Raw genomic sequence first — 24,810 nt, forward strand, 5'->3', positions numbered from 1 at the left:
GCAGAGTACATATGGCCAGCCATTGTGTGCCATATGGTCTGTAGGTTGGCATCCAGCTCAAGGTGCACTATTGGTTTCTGGGTAACTAAATACATTAAAATAATTCCCATAGTAGAAACATATTGGAACTGCTTAGAGTCTTAGGAATGTTATTTAAACTTATTTTTTTTGCCTACTAGTATCATAATAACAGGTCATGGTCTGAGTTAGCAAAGGTACTGGAATTTGTGATATTGAAGTTGACTGCTTTGATTTATTAATGCTCCCAATTTGTCCTTTTCTTGTGCTGCATTTGTAAACATTTTGCTTTGTTTTGTTTTGTTTTTTCCTTTTTGCTCCCTTATCCAGAGAGTCTAATCAGCTTTGTGGAAGTTCAAGGTACTGTGAATCCTTCAGCCACTGATTGGCTCCTTACTAATATGTAATTATTTGTTGTAGCTTAGACTAGTTCTTTGTAGTACAATGCAGTTTGTTAATCATCTCTCCTCAGCCTTAAATAATGGTGTTGGGTACTACCTAGTTCATAAATCTTGCTGCTGGGTTTCCTTTCTGCTGTTGAATGATATGCAGTTTGGGATCCTTTGACTTTTTGCGTAGGAGTCTGCTAGCTCCTTACTTACACAGCTGTCTGTTGCTGTAGTGGCCATAAGCAGTTTGGTCATTCTGTATCATATGTAGCTCAGTAACAGTAAGACTTCACTGGGATGCATGTGCCGCTTTGGGAACTAAAATGTTAAAATTTAAAGAAACCACGACTTATGATATCTGTTTTGCTTGTTTTATGGAAAATTCCTGTATGATTAACTATGTAGATGATTTTAGGTAATGGAAATCTAATTTAAGAGCAACAAAACATGTGATTTTATTTTTGGGAGCATTTTAGGTCTACTGGTTTCCATTGAAACCAAACTGCTTCAAATGCAGAAGCAAGGCAGTATTTGCACAAAACTTAGTTGCTCACTTGCTCTCAGATATGGTTAACATACAAATCTTATACTCAGAATTAAACCAGTTCCATGTAGCTATGAGCTGCACATAATCTTAAAAAGTCTTCATTGCAGAGGAACAAGCCACCTACACCTATAGCCCCCTCCCCTCATTATTTAATTATTCTTACTCCAGGGTCACTGCAGCTTGCTGAAAGAGCAGATAAAACACAGAACACACTGCCTTGTTTTTGTCCAAGAAACTGTGATTTTAACATTTACTTTTTCCACATTGCATTAAAGCCCACAAAGATCACTACAGTGAGTAGAGAGCCGAAAAACAAGTGCAAACAATGGTTTTGGAAAACACGAATCACCAACATAATAATGAGCAATCTGGTTGTGAGTATCTAAAGAAAATGTGGGTAGTTCTATGCAGTCAAAAATTAACTTAAGGACACCACAGTTCTGATTGGGTATGCAATGTTTTGTATTTCACCCTGTCTGAGCCTGAAATTGATTAATACTAGTCAGTGCATTACACTGGTAAACAAAAATAAATAGATACATTTTAAAACTGTGTGCATTAGGAATGGAAATGTTATTTCATTTAAATGCAGTGGTGTGCCTGTGTATATAAAGACAACTTTTCTGTATCTCCTTCCTGAATGGCATAGCCTATGCAATCTTCGCGGCATAATGTGGAATTTCTGATACTAGGTAAGCCATCTGCCCCTTTCTGAGAAGAAAAGTATAGTGATAAAAATTCACCATGAAAGCTATAAAAAGGCACACATTTTACAATTAAGAGCTGAGAATATTATACTCCTCATACATCCTCCTGTGTTGTATGGTGGGCTTACACCTCATGTGTCTCCCCATGTTATATGGTGGGCTTACACCTCATGTGTCCCTCCATGTTATACGGTGGACTTACGCCTCATGTCCCCCCCCCATGTTATATGGTGGACTTACGCCTCATGTGTCCCCCCTTGTTATATGATGGACATATGCCTCATGCGTCCCCCCATGTTATATGGTGGACTTACGCATCATGTGTCCCCCCATGTTATAGATGGACTTACTCCTCATGTGTCCCCCCATGTTATATGGTGGACTTGCGCCTCATGTGTCCCCCCATGTTATATGGTGGACTTACGCCTCATGTGTCCCCCCATGTTATATGGTGGACTTATGCCTCATGTGTCCCCCCATGTTATAAATGGACTTACGCCTCATGTGTCCCCCCATGTTATATGGTGGACTTACGCCTCATGTGTCCCCCCATGTTATAAATGGACTTACTCCTCATGTGTCCCCCCATGTTATATGGTGGACTTAAGCCTCATGTGTCCCCCATGTTATAGATGGACTTATGCCTCATGTGTCCCCCCATGTTATATGGTGGACTTGCGCTTCATGTGTCCCCCCATGCTATATGGTGGATTTGCGCCTCGTGTCCCACCATGTTATAGGTAGACTTGCTCCTCATGTGTGTCCCCTTGTTATATGCTGGATTTAGATTAAAGTTCACAAAAGTTCCATCTTTATAATTGTCCAGGCTCTTCTGTAAGCCACATTATTTTAGATATGCACGTTAGTTTTGACTACCTGTGGAATGGCTCATTTGTATTTGTGGTTAACTCTACGGGACTGACTAATTGGTTCAGCCATAATTTGGTCAACATTATGTACCTCCAGTTATGATCCAAACGTACTTCTAACAAAGATCACAAGCATCGCAAAAAGTTTCCTTCATATGAAACCCTTGTATATTACATTCCTGTAAATCAGAAAAGTGGGAAAAGGAACCATCCCAACACTGCAGATGCTGTATTCTAAAATGAATGCACAATACACAGAGGCTTGACGTCTTTTAAACTGAATCATTGATGGCTGAGTTGTATTTTTATTGATTTTTGTATTGAACAAAATGAAAAAATGAATTACTATAAATACACTAAAAAAGTATTTTTCATGGGCAAGTTCCCATTACAACCTCGGTAGGGGTCCCCCTAATCTCTGCCAACTCCACATACACAAAACAGTGTGGAAAACTGAAAATCCCCAGTAACGGTGCACAGTTGTCCCACAGAAACAGTCTGCTGTAAGTAATATGTCAGTGCATTTTTCATTAACTTCATTGAAATAAGTGAAATCAAAAGAGAATCATAAAACACAGTACAACTGAGTGCAGGGCAACCTTCCTAAAATACTGTGGCTCTGTCTGGTCTATGATAAAAAACTGGACATAAGCAAGCCAGGACATAAATTCATGAAAGAAAGTATTCAGTTCCTCTTCTTACCAGCTGCTGGTGCTTGCAAATCTACCCCCTGCCTTCAGTAGAAAATCAGCAATAGAAAAAAAAAGAAAACTGAAGTGAAAAGAACTGAGCTGAGAGCATACAACTCACAAAAACTGTCATGAAGACAAACTGAAAAATCTACAGATACTGTTTAAAGTGATGCTCAACTAAGATCTAATTCAGGACAATGCTATTTTACGTCAGTTGGGAGACTATATTACAATAAAAGTCATGTCAGCTGACTTAGCTAGATAAAGCCCCAACAACAATCCAGGAAAAATGGCTTTGATTACAGGTGCAGGCATCTGTTGTTGATAACATGTAATGGAGAGGTGTGGCCCTGGTGTCAGTCTGGGTCATGAAGATTCTTCAACCCCTAGAGGAGTGGAGGTGCAGTAAAGCATGACCATAGAAACATGCGTTTGGCTTAACAAAGCATGATCACAGTAGCCTTCATTTCAGATGTATGTCCAAGTGTATACTGTCCTGAAGAAGTCATAGTGGCCCCCATAGTGATGTTACACACACATCCCCTTCCAGAGGATGGCTTGTGGTTGTAATAGAAATGGCTTCATTGCAAGGATGCTGGTGAATACAGTATTCATCTCCATGACTGCCTGGATAATGTTCCATCTTTACAGCTCTCACCTGCATGCTGGAGACACCCGGCCAGTATAGGGAAACGTGTGAATCCAAATCCAGAAGCTGAAGGCATTATTGCAGTCACCAGAAGTAAAAAAAAAACAAAAAAAACATGAACAATATGAAGATACCATAAGGTAAGTGCAGTGTGTTGGTTATTACAGCATTAATTTTGCTGTACAATATTTTTGCTACTAAAGCAGTAACTTAACTAGAATCTAGATAGTATAGATTGCAGTGGTAAAAAATATACTGTAAAGTAAGTTTAGACCTTGGATTCCCCCAAGCTACTCTTTTACGTCAGTGAGTCTACAAAACTACATTTTAAAGAGGTTTCTCAATTTTCTCAGCTACTTAGCCAAACACTGTTTTTACTATGGCTGTCACTTTTACTGAAATGTGATTCTTATTAAAATTGTTTGACCATTTTAAGTTGTTTAGACATTTTTCCTCCCTGGTCTTTCCCTTCCTGCCTGATAATGTCATCCTCCATGTACTGGTCTTGTCCATTTTGTAGTCAGTATACAATGCTGTCAGATTTGTTGTTGTTAGAATTTAAAGAATCAAACATCTGCATTTCGGCTGAGGATACATAAAGAAGAGAATCACAGATTTAGGTGTGTTTCCAGCATTTGATGCAAAGACCCAGTCTTGCAGGATTATTGCAAAAGAATGGAACAGGTTTTTTTATTATTAATAACATTACAAATGAGCACAGGAATAAAGTAGTAAGTTTATTACAAAAGCATTTTAATGCTAAGTCTGTTAAAATGCTACAGAGAGAAAATATCTAAAAGCTACCCAGGATTTGAAAATGCTTTAAGTATTACTTTGGCAGTGGAAGTAGCAAATAAGTACATACAAGACTTGATCAGTGTGTAACCAAGTGGAAGAACAGTTTAGTATAGAGCATAGTTACATGAGCATTGACTGCAGCAAAACTGTAGCTTATTGGAGGTTTACAGCAAACACGTACATCTTTTCAGTATAACCTTAAGTGGAAACTGTGCTTACAGTCAAATGGGGCACATAAACGCCTGCATGATTGAAAAAGACGTAGTTACAACATACTTGTATTAAATTGATTAAAAAAAAAACTTAGCAGTGATTGTTATGGAAGCTGTTACTGAGACAAAGATACAGAATGTTCAAAGGATGCATTAAGGAAACATATTTGTGAAAAGTTTGTGTACAAAAAGCCCATTCCTGATACATATGATGAGAGAAGACCAATTTTTGAACTTTGAGCTAAATACTGATAGTGAGATAACCCACATGATTCAACAGAACTTTAAAAAAGAAACTCAGTTTTACAAAATACGGATAATCTACTGAAAATGTATATATAACTTGCACAGGAACCATTCAGAAATTAGAATGATCATTTCCTATGTCTAAGAACTTGCTATGTCCAGGTGGAGTAGTAATTCATCACTTAGCTGAAAAGGAATTAATTTCCTGCTGTAATGCTCCACTGTATGGACCAGGACTTGTGATTTCATAGAGCCCTTCTGAGTTTTATGTATTAGACACTGATGTCTGCTTAGCAAAAGTAGTCATTTCTATAGAAAGATGAACAGTATTTTTTTTTCACCAACTTATGCCCTAAATATTGGTACAGTGTTTTACTGTACATGCAGATGACAAATCATGAATTACCTTCCTCAGTGAAAAGAAACCTACTTCACAAATGGGGTCATTTAAAGTACAGCGTTGAGCACTATAGCAGAACATATAACAATAAAAAACTTATTTCTAGACAGTGACAGCAGTAGGGTAATGCACTACATTGGTTACCTGTTTCAGAACATTTTTAAGAGGTGGAAATATCAGATCAGGTTTAGATGCTAGCATTCATGAATCATTCACCAGTGTCTTCTTCTTCTTCTTTCGTTTTTTCCCGGTTAGGGGTCACCACAGTGGATCACAATCATTCACCAGTGTATACTGGTCAAATTGAACATGGGTCTTCTAGAGGTGAAGTTTTGCCCAAAGTGCATAAATATATTTACAAATGTTGACCCAAACTGACTGTGCCAAGTCTTATGTCATTTTATTTAAGAAAACTCATGTTACATGGTAAAGATGGTTGCACATTATGGTGGCCTTGGGCTGTGAGGTAAATAGCCTGAAAAAATTTGAAATTCCCTTGCTGTTTCGAAATACACAGTCCTAATGAGCATTATCCCACTATGACAAGTTTCAGTATTCACCCTTTGATCTATCTTATTTGGGGAATGCATTGGCCTTGCACCTGTGGTTATTAGTAATTTTCCAGGACTTTATCAGTAGAGATAAGGTTGTTTTCCTTTTGCTTGTTTTTAGAAGTTTTCAAGATTTGGAATGATTTATATTCTTAAACAGCTGTTAGTTTATTTTTTGGTTGAACCTTAAGAACCTGGAAATTTCACTCCCTCAAGCTGGCTACTATCTCTGTTTTTGATAGCCTGTGTGCACACTGCCAGCACTTTGCTTCATTCTGGTAACTTATGTTCTTAGCACAAAATTCTCCTCCCATCCTTTGACACAACAGAACACATTCCGATCAGATTTCCATGGCACAGCTTTCCAGATTTACTCCTTCCACACCTTCTCCCTCATTGTTATTGGCATGTTCTTTGAGCTTATTTTTTTATTATTTTTACAGCTGCAAACTTCAGACCTCTTCTGCATGTTTAAAAGGGCAGATTTTGAAGGAGATTTTGTCCCTTTAAGCTGGCTCTTTTATTTTTGCATTTCCACTATAATCAACATTATAGTGAAACTTCGTGGTGTCGTATTCAGCAAGAGACCTGGGGACTTCCTTCCCTACTTTCAGCCTGCTACCCTTATCTGGTTCTGTGTTTCTCAGATTTTCTAATGACTGATTTCTCTCATCTAGAATCCTAGATGCTTGTTTATAGTATTTGATGCTGAGTTTCATTTAAGGTTTGTAGTTTTAATGTGAATCTAATGGTCAGATGAAATCTGACATTGAGAGAAAGGGGGTTACAGAACTTTCATAACTTGATTATTTTGATTCCAGCAATAAAAATGATCTTGTGAAATTACATTGCTTAATACAAAGATCCTTAATGACAAATTGGTTATCCCTTCAGCTTTCCTTCATTTGGTTTACATAGACATATTCATAGATACTGAAACCTATTTTAATGATGATAACCACGTACCATAAATATAAGGTCACGCAGACGTGGTTGATATAGTGACATTATCTATCCTTTGCTTAAAAATTTAAAACAAGGTTTTTTTCTGCTTTGGTTGGTGGTAACTTAGATGGATGTAAAACAACCCATGGCACTTATTGAAAGATTAGCGGTTATGATATGCCACACTTCTAATAAACGTAGCTCCAAACCTACGCACCTTAGAAATGCTCAAGAGAGAAACAAAAAATTGGGATCATTTAACTTTCCCCATAAGTGATGAACATCCAAGCATAATTGAACTTCCTGAAAATACAAAGAATGTATTTTATACTTTCCATCCCACTGAGCATTTACATCCCTAGAACAGGCATTCTGGGAAACAGATGAGACTACCAGCGCTGCTATAGTACAGTTCGGAATATAATATTAACTGTTAACAGAAAAAAAGCCACTCTCTTAAAAATGAAGTTTCCAGATCGGGGAATGAAAAAAAATGATAACATTAAGCCCTAGATCACAACACAACAAGACCAGAAATCATAAAGGCTGTCACACTGCTACAAGAAATGATCTGTGCTTTCTTCAACTTCCCCACAACCTGGCAAGTTGCATAAATGTTCTTTTCAGCCCATAGACTGATCATTGCCTTTCACAAACAGTTTGTCATCTGATAAGAGCTAGCCAAACTCTACCACATAAGAAAGCATCCTGTTATGTAATGATTCAAATTCAGTAGAATGTACATACATACATACATAAGGCTTGGCAAAATCCACTGAAACCCTTCCTTGTTTGGTCACACAACTGACCATAGCAGTCAAGTCACTCATTTGCCAACATTCAATTTCAGTAAGCCTCTGTCTCAAAGAAATACCCCCCCCCCCCATAAAAATAATCTTTAGACTTTGTTGTATTAAGTTCCAGGCCGAAGACCCTCCAGATCCACCCCAGTGCCCTCAGAAGGAGCAGCATTCCATTATCAGACCAATAAGTCATGATAAGATCATCCATCTAGCCCAGACCCTGTGAAAGTCACCTAACCAAAGCCATAGGCCACAACCTTAAAAGCAGTCTATTAACATATTGAAGAAATTAATTAACACACAAAAAAAAACCCAGAATTATCAAGGCACCTTTCCCTCAGATCTCAACTAACAATCACCACATATGATAATTGAGTGTTGTCTCTTCTTACACGCAGTCACTATCTTCCTTCATAGTGCACAGCCCGTGGTCACTACATCTGACCCTGATATTGCAGGAGCTCTGTCACAAAGCCATACACTTATAAGTTTACTGAGACTTTTGTCACTGTTTTATAGCCTGCAGTAGCTACATCTGATGCCAGTATTGTAGGAGCTCTGTCACAAAGACCTACACCTACAAGTTTACTGAGACTTTTGTCATTGTTTCCTAGCCTGCAGTAACTATATCTGACCCTGACTTTGCAGGAGCTCTGTCGCAAAGCCCTAGACCTACATGTTTACTGAGACTTTTGTCACTGTTTTATAGCCTGCAGTAACTACATCTGATGCCAGTATTGTAGGAGCTCTGTCACAAAGACCTACACCTACAAGTTTACTGAGACTTTTGTCATTGTTTCCTAGCCTGCAGTAGCTATATCTGACCCTGACTTTGCAGGAGCTCTGTCGCAAAGCCCTAGACCTACATATTTACTGAGACTTTTGTCATTGTTTCATAGCCTACAGTCAGTTTATTTGACCCTTTTGTTGCAGGAGCTCTGTCACAAAGCTTTACAAGTTTACTGAGCCTGTTATCATTGTTTCATAATCAGAGGTCACTAAATCTGACTCTGATATTGCAGGAGCTCTGTCACAAAGCCCTAAACCTTCAAGTTTACTGAGGCTTTTGTTCTTGTTTCCTACCCTGTGGTCACTACATCTGACCCCAATATTGCAGGAGCTCTGTCACAAAGCCCTACAAGTTTACTGAGCTTTTGTCATTGTTTCATAGCCTGCGGTCACTACACCTGACCACTACACCATATTGCAGGAGTGCTGTTAAAAAGCCCTACACCTACAGGTCTGCTGAGACTTTTGTCATTGTTTCATAGGCTACGGTCACTACATCTGACCTCGATATTGCAGGAGCTCTGTCACAAAGCTGTACACCTACAAGTTTATTGAGAAATTTGGAGAGACCAAATAAGGGTCAGAAACCATGAAATAATCCACTTTATTAACACCAGATAAACTGATACGTTTTCGACACAGAAAAAACGTCTTCTTCAGAAAATACCAGCTGCCACTTTCTGAACACACTATATATAACCCATCTAATAAATTAATTAATTAATTAACCAATAAAAAATCTTTAAAATAAGTCTGTTGAATACACAAAATTAAGAAATGTCCATTTCAAATAACATAACTGTGAAAATGTAAACGTTGATATACATGATGAACAAGATGTTACTTAGTGTTATCTAATAGGGAAAATTGTTTGAACCGTAAAATAAAAATTATTTAAAATACACCATATGGTTGCTTAAAATCCCTCAAACATTGATGTAATACTGCCACCATGTGGATTTATTTGCAAATTACATCAAAGTTTTGCTACTCTGAGCTTAAGTACAGAAGTGATAGACAAGAAGTCATTTAAACCAGGGGGGTTTGTAGATTCCAAAACAATCTGCCAAAACAACTCCCTGTATTCCAACCTAGCTTCCCACATACCACCCCTTATATTCTTAGAAACAATTTCTAATATAAAAAAGGAATAAGTAGCTTGTGGGCAATCAGTAATGTGTGATACAAAGCATTATTACCATTTTGTTTTTTAATTTCATAAAAATGTTCATACATATGACTTTTCAATTTCCTTTCAGTTTTCCCAACATAAAAGGATGCACATTGATTACAAGTAGCAATATAAACAACACCTTGGGTGTTGCAGTTGGAATAACTGTTACTAAAAATTTGCCTATCTCTTGCTGGAATATATAAGTTGTTTTTATTAACTATGTGAGAACATTGTGAACAAGCGCCACATTTGAAAGTATCCTTCTTCCGTGACCCCCCATCTTTGCCACGAGGTCCACCAAACTCAAATAGTTGCTTAAAGTTCAAGTCCTTACGGTAAATGAATTTCAAAGGTTGATTGCCCGTTAAACCCAGATCTGAAATTTCAACAAATCTTTTCCATTCTCTAGTGATAACTTCCTTAATAGCCGTAGAACCACCTGTATAATCTAAAATATATGCTTGTTCCCAGTTGTTGGTCTTGTTATTCACCATCTCATTGTCCGTAGACCCTTCAATAAACCTCCCTAAAATGGGGGCAAATCTACCTTTTCTCCCTTGGAGAACCACCTCAGAAACTTCCTGCATTAAATCTAGTGGGTACCCCCTCTCCCCAAACATGTCCAGGACTTTTTTACACTCAACAAGAAATTCTTCATCATTTGAGGTCATTCTACTCACCCTAACAAGCTGTCCCTTAACCAGGTTCTTTTTCTGATAAAAAGGGTGACCACTTTTAAAATGTAAATAAGCATTAGAGAAGGTTTCTTTGCGATGTATTTTGGATGAAAACCCTTGACCTACTTTACTTAAAGAAACATCCAGATATGTTAACACCTGTGAATTGAGAGTATAAGTAAAATCCAAGAAGTTTGTAGAACTCTTTATATAATCCAAAAATTCAAAAAAATTTTTCTTGGGAATCAGTCCAAAAAATACAAATATCGTCAAGAAACCTTTTATACAAACACTAACAACTGGAAAAAGGACTGTGTAAAACAAAAAATTCCTCCCACCCAGTTAAAACAATATTTGCATATGTGGGGGCACATTTGGCCCCCATAGCCACTCCTTTTGTTTGCTTAAAAAATCCCCCCTGAAAATACATAAAATTGTTTTTAAGAATAGTCTCCATAAACAAAAGACAGTTCCTGAAGTCATTTTGGGAAAATAAGGTACTTTCTCTTATACTGTCTTCTAACCATTGAAGTCCTATATCATGGGGAATAGAACCAAACAAATCTACAACATCCAAAGTTATAAATAAAATATTAGGAGAAAATAAATGGGATTGAACTGACCTAAGAAAATCCCATGAATCTTTAAGAACTGCTTCACCCCTGTAAGAAAGTTGCTTACGTTTGTCGTCTACAAATTTAGCCAATGGTGTAGTGACTGATCCGTCAGAAGAAACAATGACTCGTAAAGGGGGGTCCATTGAATCCTTATGCACTTTTGGTATACCAAACACTGAGGGAAATTTAGGATGTAAATTAATCAAAAAATTGTACAGATCCCTAGTAATAGAGCCTTCTAGTAGTAAATCATTGAGCAACAAACTGATTTTAGAATTTGCTATGTTAACTTCATTGATCGAAGCTCTTGAATATTTAGTAGTATCATAAAGCATGTCTTTCATCTTGGATTCATATTATATAGTGTCCATAAGGACCGTTCCACCCCCTTTATCTGGTTGCATAATTCTAAGGTGACTATTGTTCTTAAATTCGTTTAATAACTTTCTCTCTTCGTAAGGTAAGTTGGGAAAAATTCTATGTTGGACTACTGTATCTCTGATTTCCCTCTCTAACAAATTCTCCAAATTTCTCAATTGTGGATGGGATTAAATGTACTTTTTTTCTTTAAGGGAATTGTGCTGGGGGGTTCGTTGTGAGAATCATGAAATAATAAGGCCAAATTCTTTTTCCTTAAAAATAACTTTAAATCCACTATGGACCTTGGTATACTTGCTTTCCTTACCGGAATAAACTTGAATCCTTTAGAAAACAATTTAAAATGTTCCAAATTGACTGACAGGCTACTGAAATTGAATATTTTGTAATTATTAAATTCAAAAGTATTCCCTTGTTGTACTATTTGGGATTTTGTGTAAAACAAACTGGTCATTTGTAGTTCGGTCTGCGGTTGTAAACATTGTAATTGACCGCATTCTTGTTGCGAATCCTGTCGGATCGTCGCAACGGGGGTGGATAATCTAAAGGGAACCTTTCCTCATTGTCATAAAAAACCTCATGTCTATCATGTTCAGGCTCATTTTCAAGAAAATCAGCCATTTGATTGTTTGTTTTGAAGAAAACTTCTTTAGACCAAGAATTAGATGGTCTAGGTTTTGGATAGGCCGTACCCGCCTTATAATCTCTAAGATCTCTTGCCAATTTAGCTTGCTTTCTTTTCATGTTGGCAATACATCTTGTCTCAATTTCTGTAAAAAACATCAAAATACAATTTTTTCTCTGCTTCAGCAGTAAAAAGAAGGTAATAGATAATACTGGTATTAATACGTGCAATTTGTTCAAGAGTAACCACCCTAACTCTTTTGTTCTCCCTGAGTATTGCTCTAACCACTTCCAAGCCGTAATTATCAAATATATTTAATAATTCTGCATGAAACTCTGAGCCCTCGACTACTTTGTTTGGAAATTTACTGATTCTAAGCCCCTTGTGGATGACTTTTTTGTCTAAACATTCCCTAAGGAATGTACAATCACAACCCAAGCGTTTGTATTTTTCTAAGTAAAAATATAAATTGTCCAGGTTCTCCTTATAAGTTTTGACCGCATAATCACTCTGTTTAGGACCAGAAGGAACTCCATTAAAAGAATAGTTTTTGTCCACAAATGCTTGAAAGTCAAAAGCTTGGAAAAATGAAGAAAAGTCACCTTGATTAGAATGGAAACCAGGGCCATTCTTATTAACCTGTTGTCCTTGGTCCCTTTCACGGACATCAAAGTGGTAGAATGTAAAAGACGCGGAAAATCTGTAAAATCCTCGTTCGAGTATTGATTAAGTCCATTAGTGCATCCAGAACCAGTTATTGTTTGTTGCAGACCCGTTGTAATCTTGTTCTGAGTCGTATGCAGTTGCTGAGAGCCTGTGTTGGAACCGGAAGCAAGAAACACAATGGATTGGCAGGCTGGTGTCAATAGTTCAACCAACTGGGAAAGTTGGCCAATAACTTTCCTCAGTTCACCTTTCTCGTCGTAATTATGTAGTTGGTGAAAAAATTTTATTTTACGGTTCAAACAATTTTCACTATTAGATAACACTAAGTAACATCTTGTTCATCATGTATATCAATGTTTACATTTTCACAGTTATGTTATTTGAAATGGACATTTCTTAATTTTGTGTATTCAACAGACTTATTTTAAAGATTTTTTATTGGTTAATTAATTAATTAATTTATTAGATGGGTTATATATAGTGTGTTCAGAAAGTGGCAGCTGGTATTTTCTGAAGAAGACGTTTTTTCCGTGTCGAAAACATATCAGTTTATCTGGCATTAATAAAGTGGATTATTTCATGGTTTCTGACCCTTATTTGGCCTCTCCAAGTGAACTTGTTTTTGGGTTTCAGTCTTTTTTCGGTTTGCTACCATCTCCACTTGTTGGTTATTGAAAAATTTGCCATTGTTTCATAGCCTGCTTTCATTACATCTGATCCTGATATTGCAGGAGCTCTGTCACACAGCCCTACACCTACAGGTTTACTGAGACTTTTGCCATTGTTTCATAGCCTGCTGTTACTACATCTGATCCTGATATTGCAGGAGCTGTGTCACAAAGCTGTGCACCTACAAGTTTACTGAGACTTGTGTCATTGTTTCATGTAAGCATATTTATCATGAAGAACCTTGCTGTGCATTAACTTTAATCAGTTAAATACATGCCCATTCTGTGAAATAGTAGGACCCCTTACTAAGTTGGCTACTGTCTCCTTTTGCTTGACCCATAGACTATACTGCATATGCCAGCTGTTTAGTCTCAGGAAATGACAGAAAACCTGTTTTACTTGCATCTCTTTGTTAGTTGCTTTGTTATGGCTGTAAAATGCTTGCTCTCAGTTATAAATGTATTTATTTATTTATTTATTTATTTATATTTGTTGACCGGGAGTGTCCGGCTGGACGTAGGTCCATTTTCAGTGGAGGCCCAGGGAGAAAAGCTCCACAGTTAAAATAAAAAAGACAGTAGTTACATTGGATTACATAGCGATTAACAATTTACATAGCAATTACTTACAACATATTTACAGATGAAGAACATAGTACATCAGTAGACAACTAGAATCTTTACCTGTGAAGTACCTAACAGACATTAACAAATGTAACAATAAATTGACCTATAAATTGACCAGAGGGTATACATATAAATCAGTATAAAAAAAGACCAAAAACTAGGCATGTTATACATGAATAAAAAGTTCTTGACAGCACTACCAAACTTACCCTGGCCAAAACCTGCCTCTTGCCCTCACTGTTATATGGGGCCACAATTCTAACTAACTTAAAGACCTCCCTAAGAAAAAGAACTGGAAAGCTGCTATAACAAAAGTGCCAAATTTGCCAGAAACACAACTCTTCTAACTCATTTCTGTAAAGCCCTACATTGCCTAAGAAGGCTTGAACTCCCGTACCACCTCCAATACGTACAACTGTGTACAAAATCATCCACAACACACTAGCTTGTCCTGCTCTTAGCCCATTAATCAGCTTTCATATCCCAAATAAATCTCAGATCTGAAAACAAACATCTCCTCATAACTTATAAACCAAACAAAACCCCAGGCCTAAGCCTTTATTCCTGCTGTGGGGCAAAACTATGGAACTCCCTTCCTTTAACTATCAAAACTGCTAATGGACTTTGCAAACTAATGTGTACATATTTTCACTGTCTTGGGCCGCCAGTATTAACCTTTTGCCTTATAGTTTAAATTCACCGTTCCTTAACTATTCCTGCTTTCGATCCTCATCAACATGAGGTTATTCCAAGAGTTTTCTGTACTTGCAACTATATTTATGCATTTTCCACTTTTCTTGCCTTCTCATTTGATCTTTGACTTTCACCTTACAGTCTTTCTTTTGTTTTTGGCACATTCATTTGCTGTCTGATTTTTGTCTGTTTCTGGTTTGTTTTCCATTCCTGCTTGACACCAGTATGCTTCTGCTAAACTATGCAGGGAAGTCATCTTAGACTTATTCTACTCATGCTTTAAAACTTTCATTATGTTTGGGTTTTTTGAGGTCTGCAGATATGTAAGCTGTCTTCTGATTGCAGATCTATACATTTAATCAGTTTTGAGGAGGTCCATACTTCCTTCAGAACAGGTCTATGTAATAGCAGCGAATGGCCACATTGTCAAACATATCATCTCATTGACAAAGCAGGCCATTGAACTGTTCTGACTGAGATTGTGTTATGACAGGGATCAGGAATGTGCCCTTTCTCCACTGTAGTACAATCACAGAGTTGGTATATATGGTATATATACATATATATATATATATATATATATATATATATATATATGTATAAGTTGGGGGGGGTTGTTTGATGACCTGCATTGTAAACGAGATTATGTTTGACAATGTGGCCGTTCCATAATATAACATAGACCCCTTCACAGTGGGGAATATATAGTCTTGGTATACACTGATTTTTATAAATCATTTGATAAACATGAAGCATTCTTCTTGTTTTCCTATCCAACTGATCCAACACCTTTTGGGACCAGTCAATCACTCCAAAACTGTAGGACAGGAAGATCAAACAGGTTTACTCACACCTGACTCGGCTCTTCTTCAGATCCTTAAAACTATTCAAAACAAATTTATAAGGAACAACAAAGGACCAATCAAAAATAGATGAGAAAATATATCACTTTGAATAATACAACACTCAGAGTGTACAGCCAATAATATCGCAGTAAATGGTTGCACAACCTATTGGCTTGTTAATCACACTACATTTAGATAGGTCAGACATACACCTATCAGGTGAAGAATATGTCGATAATTAGCATAAACTAGAAGACCAATAAGAATAACAATAATACAGAGTTGAACCAATAATATTCATTCAAGCACGATGTATAGCTACTCCTAAGAACTAACATAAATAAAGCAAAAGCCAGATTGAATCTGGTAGTGCACTCATACACCACTAAAAAAGCAAATGTGTAAGTTGTATGGAAAATAAGCATCCATCCATGTTAGAGAATTCACTCAAACATATGACACTAACCATACCAAACTAAAAATCCTGACACCAAATCCACCTTACTACATTCACACAAGTCGGAACTAGACCAGCAAAATAAACGTAACAACTGGAGAGATATTGTATAAAGGCAGAAAAACGGAATAAATAGCTTTTCATCCAAACTCCATAACTTATTAAAAAGTAATTAAGCTAAAAATAAAAACAAATACTAAAACTTTACTACACAAATCCATTGCCATACAAATTAAAACAGAAGGACCCTAATCATTCCAAAAAATGAATAACAAAATACGAATCAAATAAATCGGTAAATTCCAACCCAGAAGAGTAAACCTAAACATAGAATAGCTAGAATATGAATACCCAACCATATCTCAGAAAAAAGCAGTCTAACCATTTGCTGACTCTGTCAAAATAAAACAGGATTGGTCATATAAGCACCAATCAGCTGACAAAGATGAACCACAGTAATCACAAAGGGCGCTTTCACAGAATAGCAAACAGCCAGACTAATTGGCCAATCAAACAATCAAACACAACACGACATGCCTCTAGGAAAGATCTCACGTACAACAAACCACAAAAGGTATCAAAGGAAGAATAGACCTGAACATAGTAAAACTAAAAAATGAATAACCAACCATAGTAGAAAAAAAGGCTGTCTAACCAATCCATGGCTCTTGCTCAGGTATACCAAGATTGGTAACACGTACACCAGCCAACACAATAATCATGAGTAGATACTTGCATATTACAGATAATGGCAGCAAGACATGTGAACTATTCAGCTAAACAGTGCAGGCCAGCACAACACAATTCTAAAGATCACACAAAAAAACAGGCCACAAAAAATATTGCAAATAAACAAGTAACATCTGCACAAAATAAAACGTATTCAATAATGAAACAAAAATCAAAAATAATAACAAAACCTAAAAATTGCCAAAATCACATGCTGTCAGAAGTGAACCCAAATAGGCAAAGTCGTGAGATCCACTACAGTAACACTAAAATATGAACCAAGGACATCTCTAAACAAAATTGCATGCAACAAAAGGGATCACTATAAAAAGAACTCAGACTAATGCTCTATAACATAGCCAAAGACCATAGACTACCTATGAAGGGGACGGGCTTTCAAATATCATTGCAGAGGGACTGTGTCATTTAGAACTGCCCTTTATCAGCTTGTAATGAAACAATTCCCCTCAATTCATATAACTCAGTTCTATTCTCTAGGTCATAGCAGCAAACTTGTAAAGCTACAAATACAAAAGAATAAGAGTTGAAAGCCCGTCCAATTCCTCAGATGTGGAACTCCTAAGACCTCCTTCAGATCCCATTTCTTTCTTGGATCTGATAAGTTCTGTCTTTGAGAAGTTATCCAGGTTATCTGCCATACTCATTGGATCGTAAGTCTATGGATCAGAATGACGGGAGCTTCCTCTTGGGGGCAGAGATTTTTGTCTGCCTCCTCGGTTTAAAAAAAAAAAAAAAAGGATTTTTCGGATCCTGCTTTTCCCCCTTCAGATCCAATATATTCTGCTACTTAACTTTTCGGATCCTAAGCCTAGGATCCAGCTAATAGCTTTTCGTCCAGACAGAGCTGAATGATTCTCGGATCCGATCACTTCAGATCCAGAGCTGCTGAGCAGTTTACTGTTCTTCAGATCTGAAGTATCCCTCAGATCCAACAGTGCCTTTGTTTGTTGCCTTCCACTTCCTTTTCCTTTCAGGAGGCAAGGTGGTTCAGTGAAAAGATCTGTGTCTCTGTGCTGCTTAGGCTGCGGTTCCTGAGACTGACTTTTAACACTTTCTGGTTGAAGCTCCCATCCAGGAACCTTGACCATGGAATCCCTCTTTCCCCCCTAGGGCCAAAGATTGGATCTGACCTTTTTACAAAGGAAAAAAAAACTGTGGTTTTCTGGTTATTGAGGAATGAAGTCAGAAAATAATGACCGACACTCAAGCTTCAGACTTCATATCCGTCAAAAAATTCATGCTAATGTACAACCTGTTATTCTAATAACGTTCTAAATTTTTAACAGTAACATTTAAAATGTGTTACTATTTTTGGGGTACTTGTCCCCACATTATTTATGGCTTGTCCAGATTTCTTAATGTAAGAGATTGAGCGGTATGCCTGGATGAGTTTCTGTTTTCCCTCATGCCTGTATTGTTTCGGGATTGCATACAGATCCTATCTGCTTCTCTCTCTCTCTCCTTCTGCCTTGGCTTCACAAGTTTCCTCCCTGGGACTGGCTTTCTTATGGCTCAGAGCTCAGATTCACCTTGGAGATTTACACCTGATTGTGAGTGGCAGCCATCTCTCTATCTGTCAACTGTCCAGATTTTTGCTTCATCTTTTTGGTCTATTTCTCCTCACTTAAGCCAGCAACCTTGGATTCTGGATCCAAATCCAGACCTACTGTCTCACCCAACATGAATGACCCATCCAGATATTCAGAACCTCAGAAAATTCATGACAATACAAAATCTGTTATTTTAGCAACTTTCTTGGTTTATAAGAACAATATTTGAAAAATGTTCATATTTTTCTGCCTTTGTCTCCCATTATTCAGGGCTTTCTGTAGATTTCTTGCTGTAAGAAGTTGAGAGCTATGGTCATCTCCATGAGTCCATTGCAATACTCCTACCATTTTGGTGGACTTCGGACATGGTAGCTTTTGTATTCAGTGTGTTGATGCTCTTCCTAAAATTATCCTGTTCACTCAGGGGCCTCCACCAGGAAGTCCATCTCTTTCTCCAATGCCAGGGTTCAGGTTCAAGCCCTGTCCTGTTGCCCTAAGAATCTTAGTTTGTCACAAGAGATAGTCCCCCCAGTGGTCACTCTGTCTCTCTCTTGCCCTTCTCTCCATTGGCTAGGATTTTCTTCTCTTTCTTGTGGCCATTATCTTCAGCATAAATTTGTCCAAGGGTTTCCCCCCTCGGAGAAATATAAGTATGAGAGTACATTCCTACTCTGCCATTGAGCTTCTCACAGAGGAAAGAAGTATTCTCCAGAATTGCTCTTTTCCTTCTATAGCATCAACTTCTTTGTTTCTCTTTAAACCATGATTATCCATTTAGTTAGATAACTCTGTCACTGTATGTAATTTGACAATCATTCCCCTTACTCTCCCTAGCATGTTTACGAGAACTTACCTTGGATACTCCCATGTTGAAGTTGTACACTACCGATACACTTCACTGGGCAATACTAAGTCTTAAGATAGAACTCCCATAATTTCCAAAATTCTCTCTATGAAGGATCTCAAAACAATTCTAGATATGGCTACTCCAGGTATTGTGATTAGGAGACATGAGTGCAAGTGGTTGCATGATTTTAAACATCTCCAAGATCTTCCCTTACCATTTCTTGGTGGAAATTCATTAATTAATTATCCAATGTGCTGTTTGACATAACTCTTTGTAAGACCTCTAGACAATCTCTCTTCACTGATAATCTTGGTTCTCCTTTTCAAATACTTCCAAGAATCCCTTCCATCATTGTTAGGGAAGGCACCCTTCATCCAATTGCCTGTGACTTATCTGTTCTCAGATGTAATTGCTCCACGCTGCAACATTTTGGGTATTCCTTAGCAGTCCTTGTTTAATTCCCCTTTGACTATATCTTTATGTGGCTAGAAAGAATGGGTTTGCAGATGCAGAGTTATAGATAGTCTATCAGTGATAAATGTTCAGCATCCTAATGTATAGCCCAGACTCTCCAACTCTGGAGATGTTGGGAGTCAGGTCCCCTTCCATGTGAATTTTGGGATTATTTTCCAATAAGGATGCAGTCCTCAGTTCAATCCAGTTGTTTTAAATCCTATTTGAAGTATTGTAAGTTCAGGATGCCTTAAATATTGATCGATGCTGCCTCTCCTGCACAAGCTTTGATGTAGGTATTCCATGTGCGGCTAAGATACACAAAAAAGTATGAAAATAGAGAGACATTCTGGACTACTGTCCATTTCCCTTTGACAGTGAGCCACCTTCTTTTCAGATTACCTCTTTTATTTTTACCTCAGCCTTCAGAGTCTTTACTTAATTCCGGGCAATCAAGGTAGCTCACATGTTATGGAAAGACAACTAATGGGATCATGTATGATCAGTTAACTTCCTGCTTCTCCAACTAGACATCCGATTATACTAGACAGGGTGTACTTACTCTTTGTTCTCCCGTAACCCCGACTTTATGAAAATGTATCCAAATCAATATCAATTTTCATTCTTCTAGCTCCTCTAGTTAGTAATGTTTCTTATACTAATCTCTTCTTGAGTGCTCATGTGGCAATGGCCTGTTCTCAGTATACTCATCTTCTTCCGTAACATACACCCAGTACTGGAAATGTTGTATTATTGGCTACACAGACGGAGAATGCACTGACAGACAACTGCCCTCCACTCCCTCCCTCCTTATTAAATGTAGACATTCAGGATGCTCTTCAGCTATAGCAGGAGTGCATGTTTACTGAATAATGGTCCAACCTCATAGCTTTACCCACTAAATCCTCTGATCTGAACACTGGCCCTATTTCAGCTTCTGTCTCAGACATCTATCCCTCTCTTCTCAACCCTTTTTTTTCTTAAGAAGGCGGCAAGTTTTTTTATCTATTAAATTTTAATCTGTTAAATTTTAACTAAGAACTACATCAATTTTCCAGTCTGAAAATAAATTCCTATCTCTTTGCAGCCTTCAAATTATGTACAAATGACAAGCAATTAGGGTACAAAATCTCTTCCTGGAAGATATATCTCTTGGTAGCAAATACTTTTGGCAAATGAGTTCCAGAACTTCAGACATTGTTTGCCAACCTTCCTCACATTATTTCTCTTAAAAAGAGGGTATCCTTCTGCACTTATCCCTTCCTATTTTTAAACTTAGCAAACTGAATGTAAACTCCTTTGTTGTAAGATCGGTTGCCAACTGGCTCAAAAAAACAGTCGCACACTATCAAAGTGGGTGACTCCACATCAACCAGCAAGCCTATCACCAGCAGGGTGCCGCAAGGGTCAGTGCTGGGCCCCCAAGTGTTTTGCATATACTTCTCAGAAGTTCAGGTCAAAACTAAGGGGCTGTGGCTGACCAAGTTTGTGGATGACTGTAAACTGGATGCAGTTATCAAATCTCCAAATTATATCAGTATACTTCAGGAGGGTCTTACAAAGTCCAGCAACTGGCGTCTTAGTCACAGTCTCAAACTAAATGCAAAGAAATGTATCATCATTCCCTTCAGTGAAAACAATGTCTTTTCACACCATCAAATTAACAACAAAACCCTATGTACCTATGAAGTGGCAAGGGATCTGGGATCACATGTAGACTGCGACCTTAATTTTAACCACCATATGTCTACTGTAGTAAGTAAGGCTTTTTATGTAGCACTCTTGATTAGCAAAGGTATCGCTTCTAGAGCAAGGAGGTTATAATCTCTCTGTACTTGTCACTAACCAGGCCCATAATTACTAATCAGGCCTATAATTCAGTATTACACATACTATCACTGCCTTACACAGACTGACTAAAGTTCCTGTTACTATACTCAGTATCGTTTAGATTTCTTAGGGGAGACTTATGCCTAGCTTACAGAGCAATCTCAGACCCAAACCGAATGAATTTGTTGCATATCCATAAATCATACAGGACTAAGGCCACCCATTACAGGGACCTAAATATGGCCTGCGACTTGAATAGGACATGCTGGAGGGACGGATTTGTCTCCCAGCAACTGCCACATCTTTGAAATAGACTGCCAATGCATGTGAACCAGAACAACTCTATGACACTGTTCAAAAGGAACCTGGACGAGTGGATGGGGCACCCCAAATTCTTATTGGGGATAGTACTCACAGCCCTCTTGGACATGGGCAGTCATTACTAAATACAATCCTGGGTATCGATTAAAGTATCATTGGTATTACATTGAGATGAAACAGCTAGGCTTGAAATGACCTCTGGGTTGATAGCCTAGTAACCTCCTATGATCCTAATTAACCACAAAGTCCAACATTAATCATCCACGCTATTGCATAAGACCAAAAGTATAGCACGTCTGACCAAGCTGTTTATCTACCCTTCCTCCTAAGCATTAACATGGATCCAGAAGGAAGACAAATTTGGATAGCAGGTAATGTCAGTACTCAACATTCTGACCATTGACGTGGAAGATGCACAGCTGAACTTGATCTTCAGAGCAGTGACCTTTCATGGTAATTTCTTATCTCACCTCAAAGCCTGATAGCCAATATGTTGTAGCTATATCCTCAGCAAAGTCACTTTGCATATAATAACAGCAATTCAAAGGGATACTTGGGATTGTTTCTGTTTCACTGTTTTTGAACATAGATAATGTCAGCTGAATCCTTTATTATATTTGAAGTAGGTTATATCTACATTAAACAAAGCTTTTACAGGACATGCATCTTTTGTTGGCATCATACCTTTCAACTGTCCAGATTTTGGCAGACTGTCCAGAATTTTGCCTCATATTTTTGGTCTGTTCCTTATACAATTTGTGGATTTCTGGAGTTTTGTGACAAATCAGTGAGGATTTAATTTACTATATGATGACAGATATTTGACTTTTAGACTTTATATGCTTCGGAAACTGCATGTTAACACAGGATCTTTTATTTTAGCAACTTTCTAAGTTTATAAGAGCAGTATTTAAAAATTGTCCCTATTTTGGGGGCTTTGTCTCCCCATTATTTTTGACTTTGTCCAGATTTGTTGTGTCAAGAGGATGAGAGCTATGATTGACATATCTAAGGATTTTAACATTATACACCACAAAGATATGGCTGCTAAACTATGTAAGATGAAAGCAAATGTCTACAGTACTTAGTGAATCAAATAGTGGTTAAGTAATAAAAAAACAAAACAAAAAAGATTCAAAGAAACAGGCCTGTTTTAGCTCCAGCTTTTGTGACCAGAGTTGGGCCAAAGTGTTTTGTACTGGCTGTCCTATTTGTGAAGTTTCTTCTGATCGCTGGTAATGAAGTAAGCATAGATTGCTAAATATACAAACGACTGCACATTTCATAATACAATTGCATCACACAATGATAAAAGATTTCTAAAAGTAGGATTAGAGAAGATACTCTCTTACTGTGATGGCAGCAGCCTGCCTTTTACTATTAAAAATGCAACATATTCAGATAGTGACGATGGATTGAATTTGATATGGTCTGACTGGACAGTCTGTAAAAACCGACTGCTGTGCTAGAGACCTAATGACAGTAGCAGACCCGTAACTTTCTCCACAGTGTAACAACCATAGACAGAAAATGCTTTTAGAGTTGCTTAGTTGCTTATGTGTAGCTTTTTGTAGTTAAACTAGGGAAGTTCTCATTGCTTTACATACTTCATTAGTTTACATTATTATAGACTATAACTTTACCTTTTGTGGCTTTAAAGTTATCCATATTTTAATTAGAAGGGGTTCAAAGATTCCTCATAAGAACAATCCTGGGGTTATTAGTAACACACAGACTTCTGAGAAGTGATCTTAGCCTTGTTTTATAACCAGTGGTAGACAGAGCCTTATTTAAAACTCTACGTTTAGACCATTTAACTTGTGGAGCTGCATGGGCAATTTCATATTTAAATGTAACATTGCTAAAACTAAAAGAAGAAAGATAATAAAAAGGAAGATTGCTTCACAAGCACTGCCCTACCTTTGTAATAGATTTGCCAAAAAGGAAAGTTCTTCACTATCTATCTAATAAATGAATATGTTAACAAAATAATACAAACTGACAAGTACATGCTGACGGCAGTCATCCTTCTTGAAAGACAATACTCACCAGCTTTACCATTACAACAGATAAGCCCCAGTAGAAAATTACACCTGCAATATTTTTGAAATTTTCTTCTCACTTTCCACACAAAGTCTACATGTTTTTATATAAATAATGATGTTAAATTTTTGACTAAAATGACTGAACCTGTTTACATATTTAGTCTAATGAAGGACTGTAACATTAATAAAATGTTATAGTATATTGTCAGGCAAACTATATTAATATGGTTTTCTAGAGATTTATTATAAGCTGGGTTTCAGCATTCTGAGTTAAATCATTTGGGGATTTTACAGTGAAATAAAAATAAACACTATGAGAAGATGTAAAAATACCCATTTGCTTTGATGAAGCAGTAGCCACAGAGTTTTGTCCAGTATGGCTGGGAGAATCCTGCTATTGTAAATGCTTCGTCCTGAAAGGATTTTAATTTATATGTATGAGAAGTATAGATGAATTAGGTTTCCAAGATACTGAATATGTTCAGAGAGAAGTTGAAGACAGTGATTTTGTGCATTTTTAAATGGGCAATTGTACCCACATAAAACATGCAGAACACATACATCAAACTCTTTACTATTAATCATTTTTCAAGAAGGTCGTGCCTTTACCACTGTCTTTGACAGATTTTGGTCATGTGAACTATGCTCTTTCCATTTAAAGGGTTTTGGAATTATATGTTACTAGTACATGATTTGTCTGGGAGCAATAGTTCATCAACTATTTTATACATTCAATTTTCAGCAAAATAGGCACAAGTAATTATTGGGTTTCTACTATAATCTCTTCACAGTGGAGTAGCTGAACAAATGCCTAAAATGCATGTGTTACACTGCTCATTACTAATGTCTGTAAACCCTGAAGATACACTGTGAGAAGTTCATTCTGCATTGCATTTAAGAAAAAGTCAAACAGAAAGCATCTGCACAGGCCAATCCACCTGCTTAGTAACTCTGTGATAAATTAAGACTGCA

The 24,810-nt window shown here is 37.3% G+C and overlaps 1 protein-coding gene across 1 annotated transcript in view; it reads left to right on the top strand.

Moving 5' to 3' along the window:
* CADM4 (cell adhesion molecule 4) overlaps positions 1-24,810 on the top strand; it is a 1,113,916-nt gene that overhangs the window by 1,011,052 nt on the left and 78,054 nt on the right. Inside the window, exon 8 of the mRNA XM_044079430.1 lies at positions 349-378. Within this exon, the coding sequence (XP_043935365.1) occupies positions 349-378 (30 nt within the window). The remainder of the gene's footprint in view (positions 1-348; positions 379-24,810) is intronic.

This window comes from Protopterus annectens, chromosome 8.part0, assembly GCF_019279795.1.
Source record: "Protopterus annectens isolate FY-2018-M chromosome 8.part0, PAN1.0, whole genome shotgun sequence".
Taxonomy (NCBI): Eukaryota; Metazoa; Chordata; order Ceratodontiformes; family Protopteridae; genus Protopterus; species Protopterus annectens.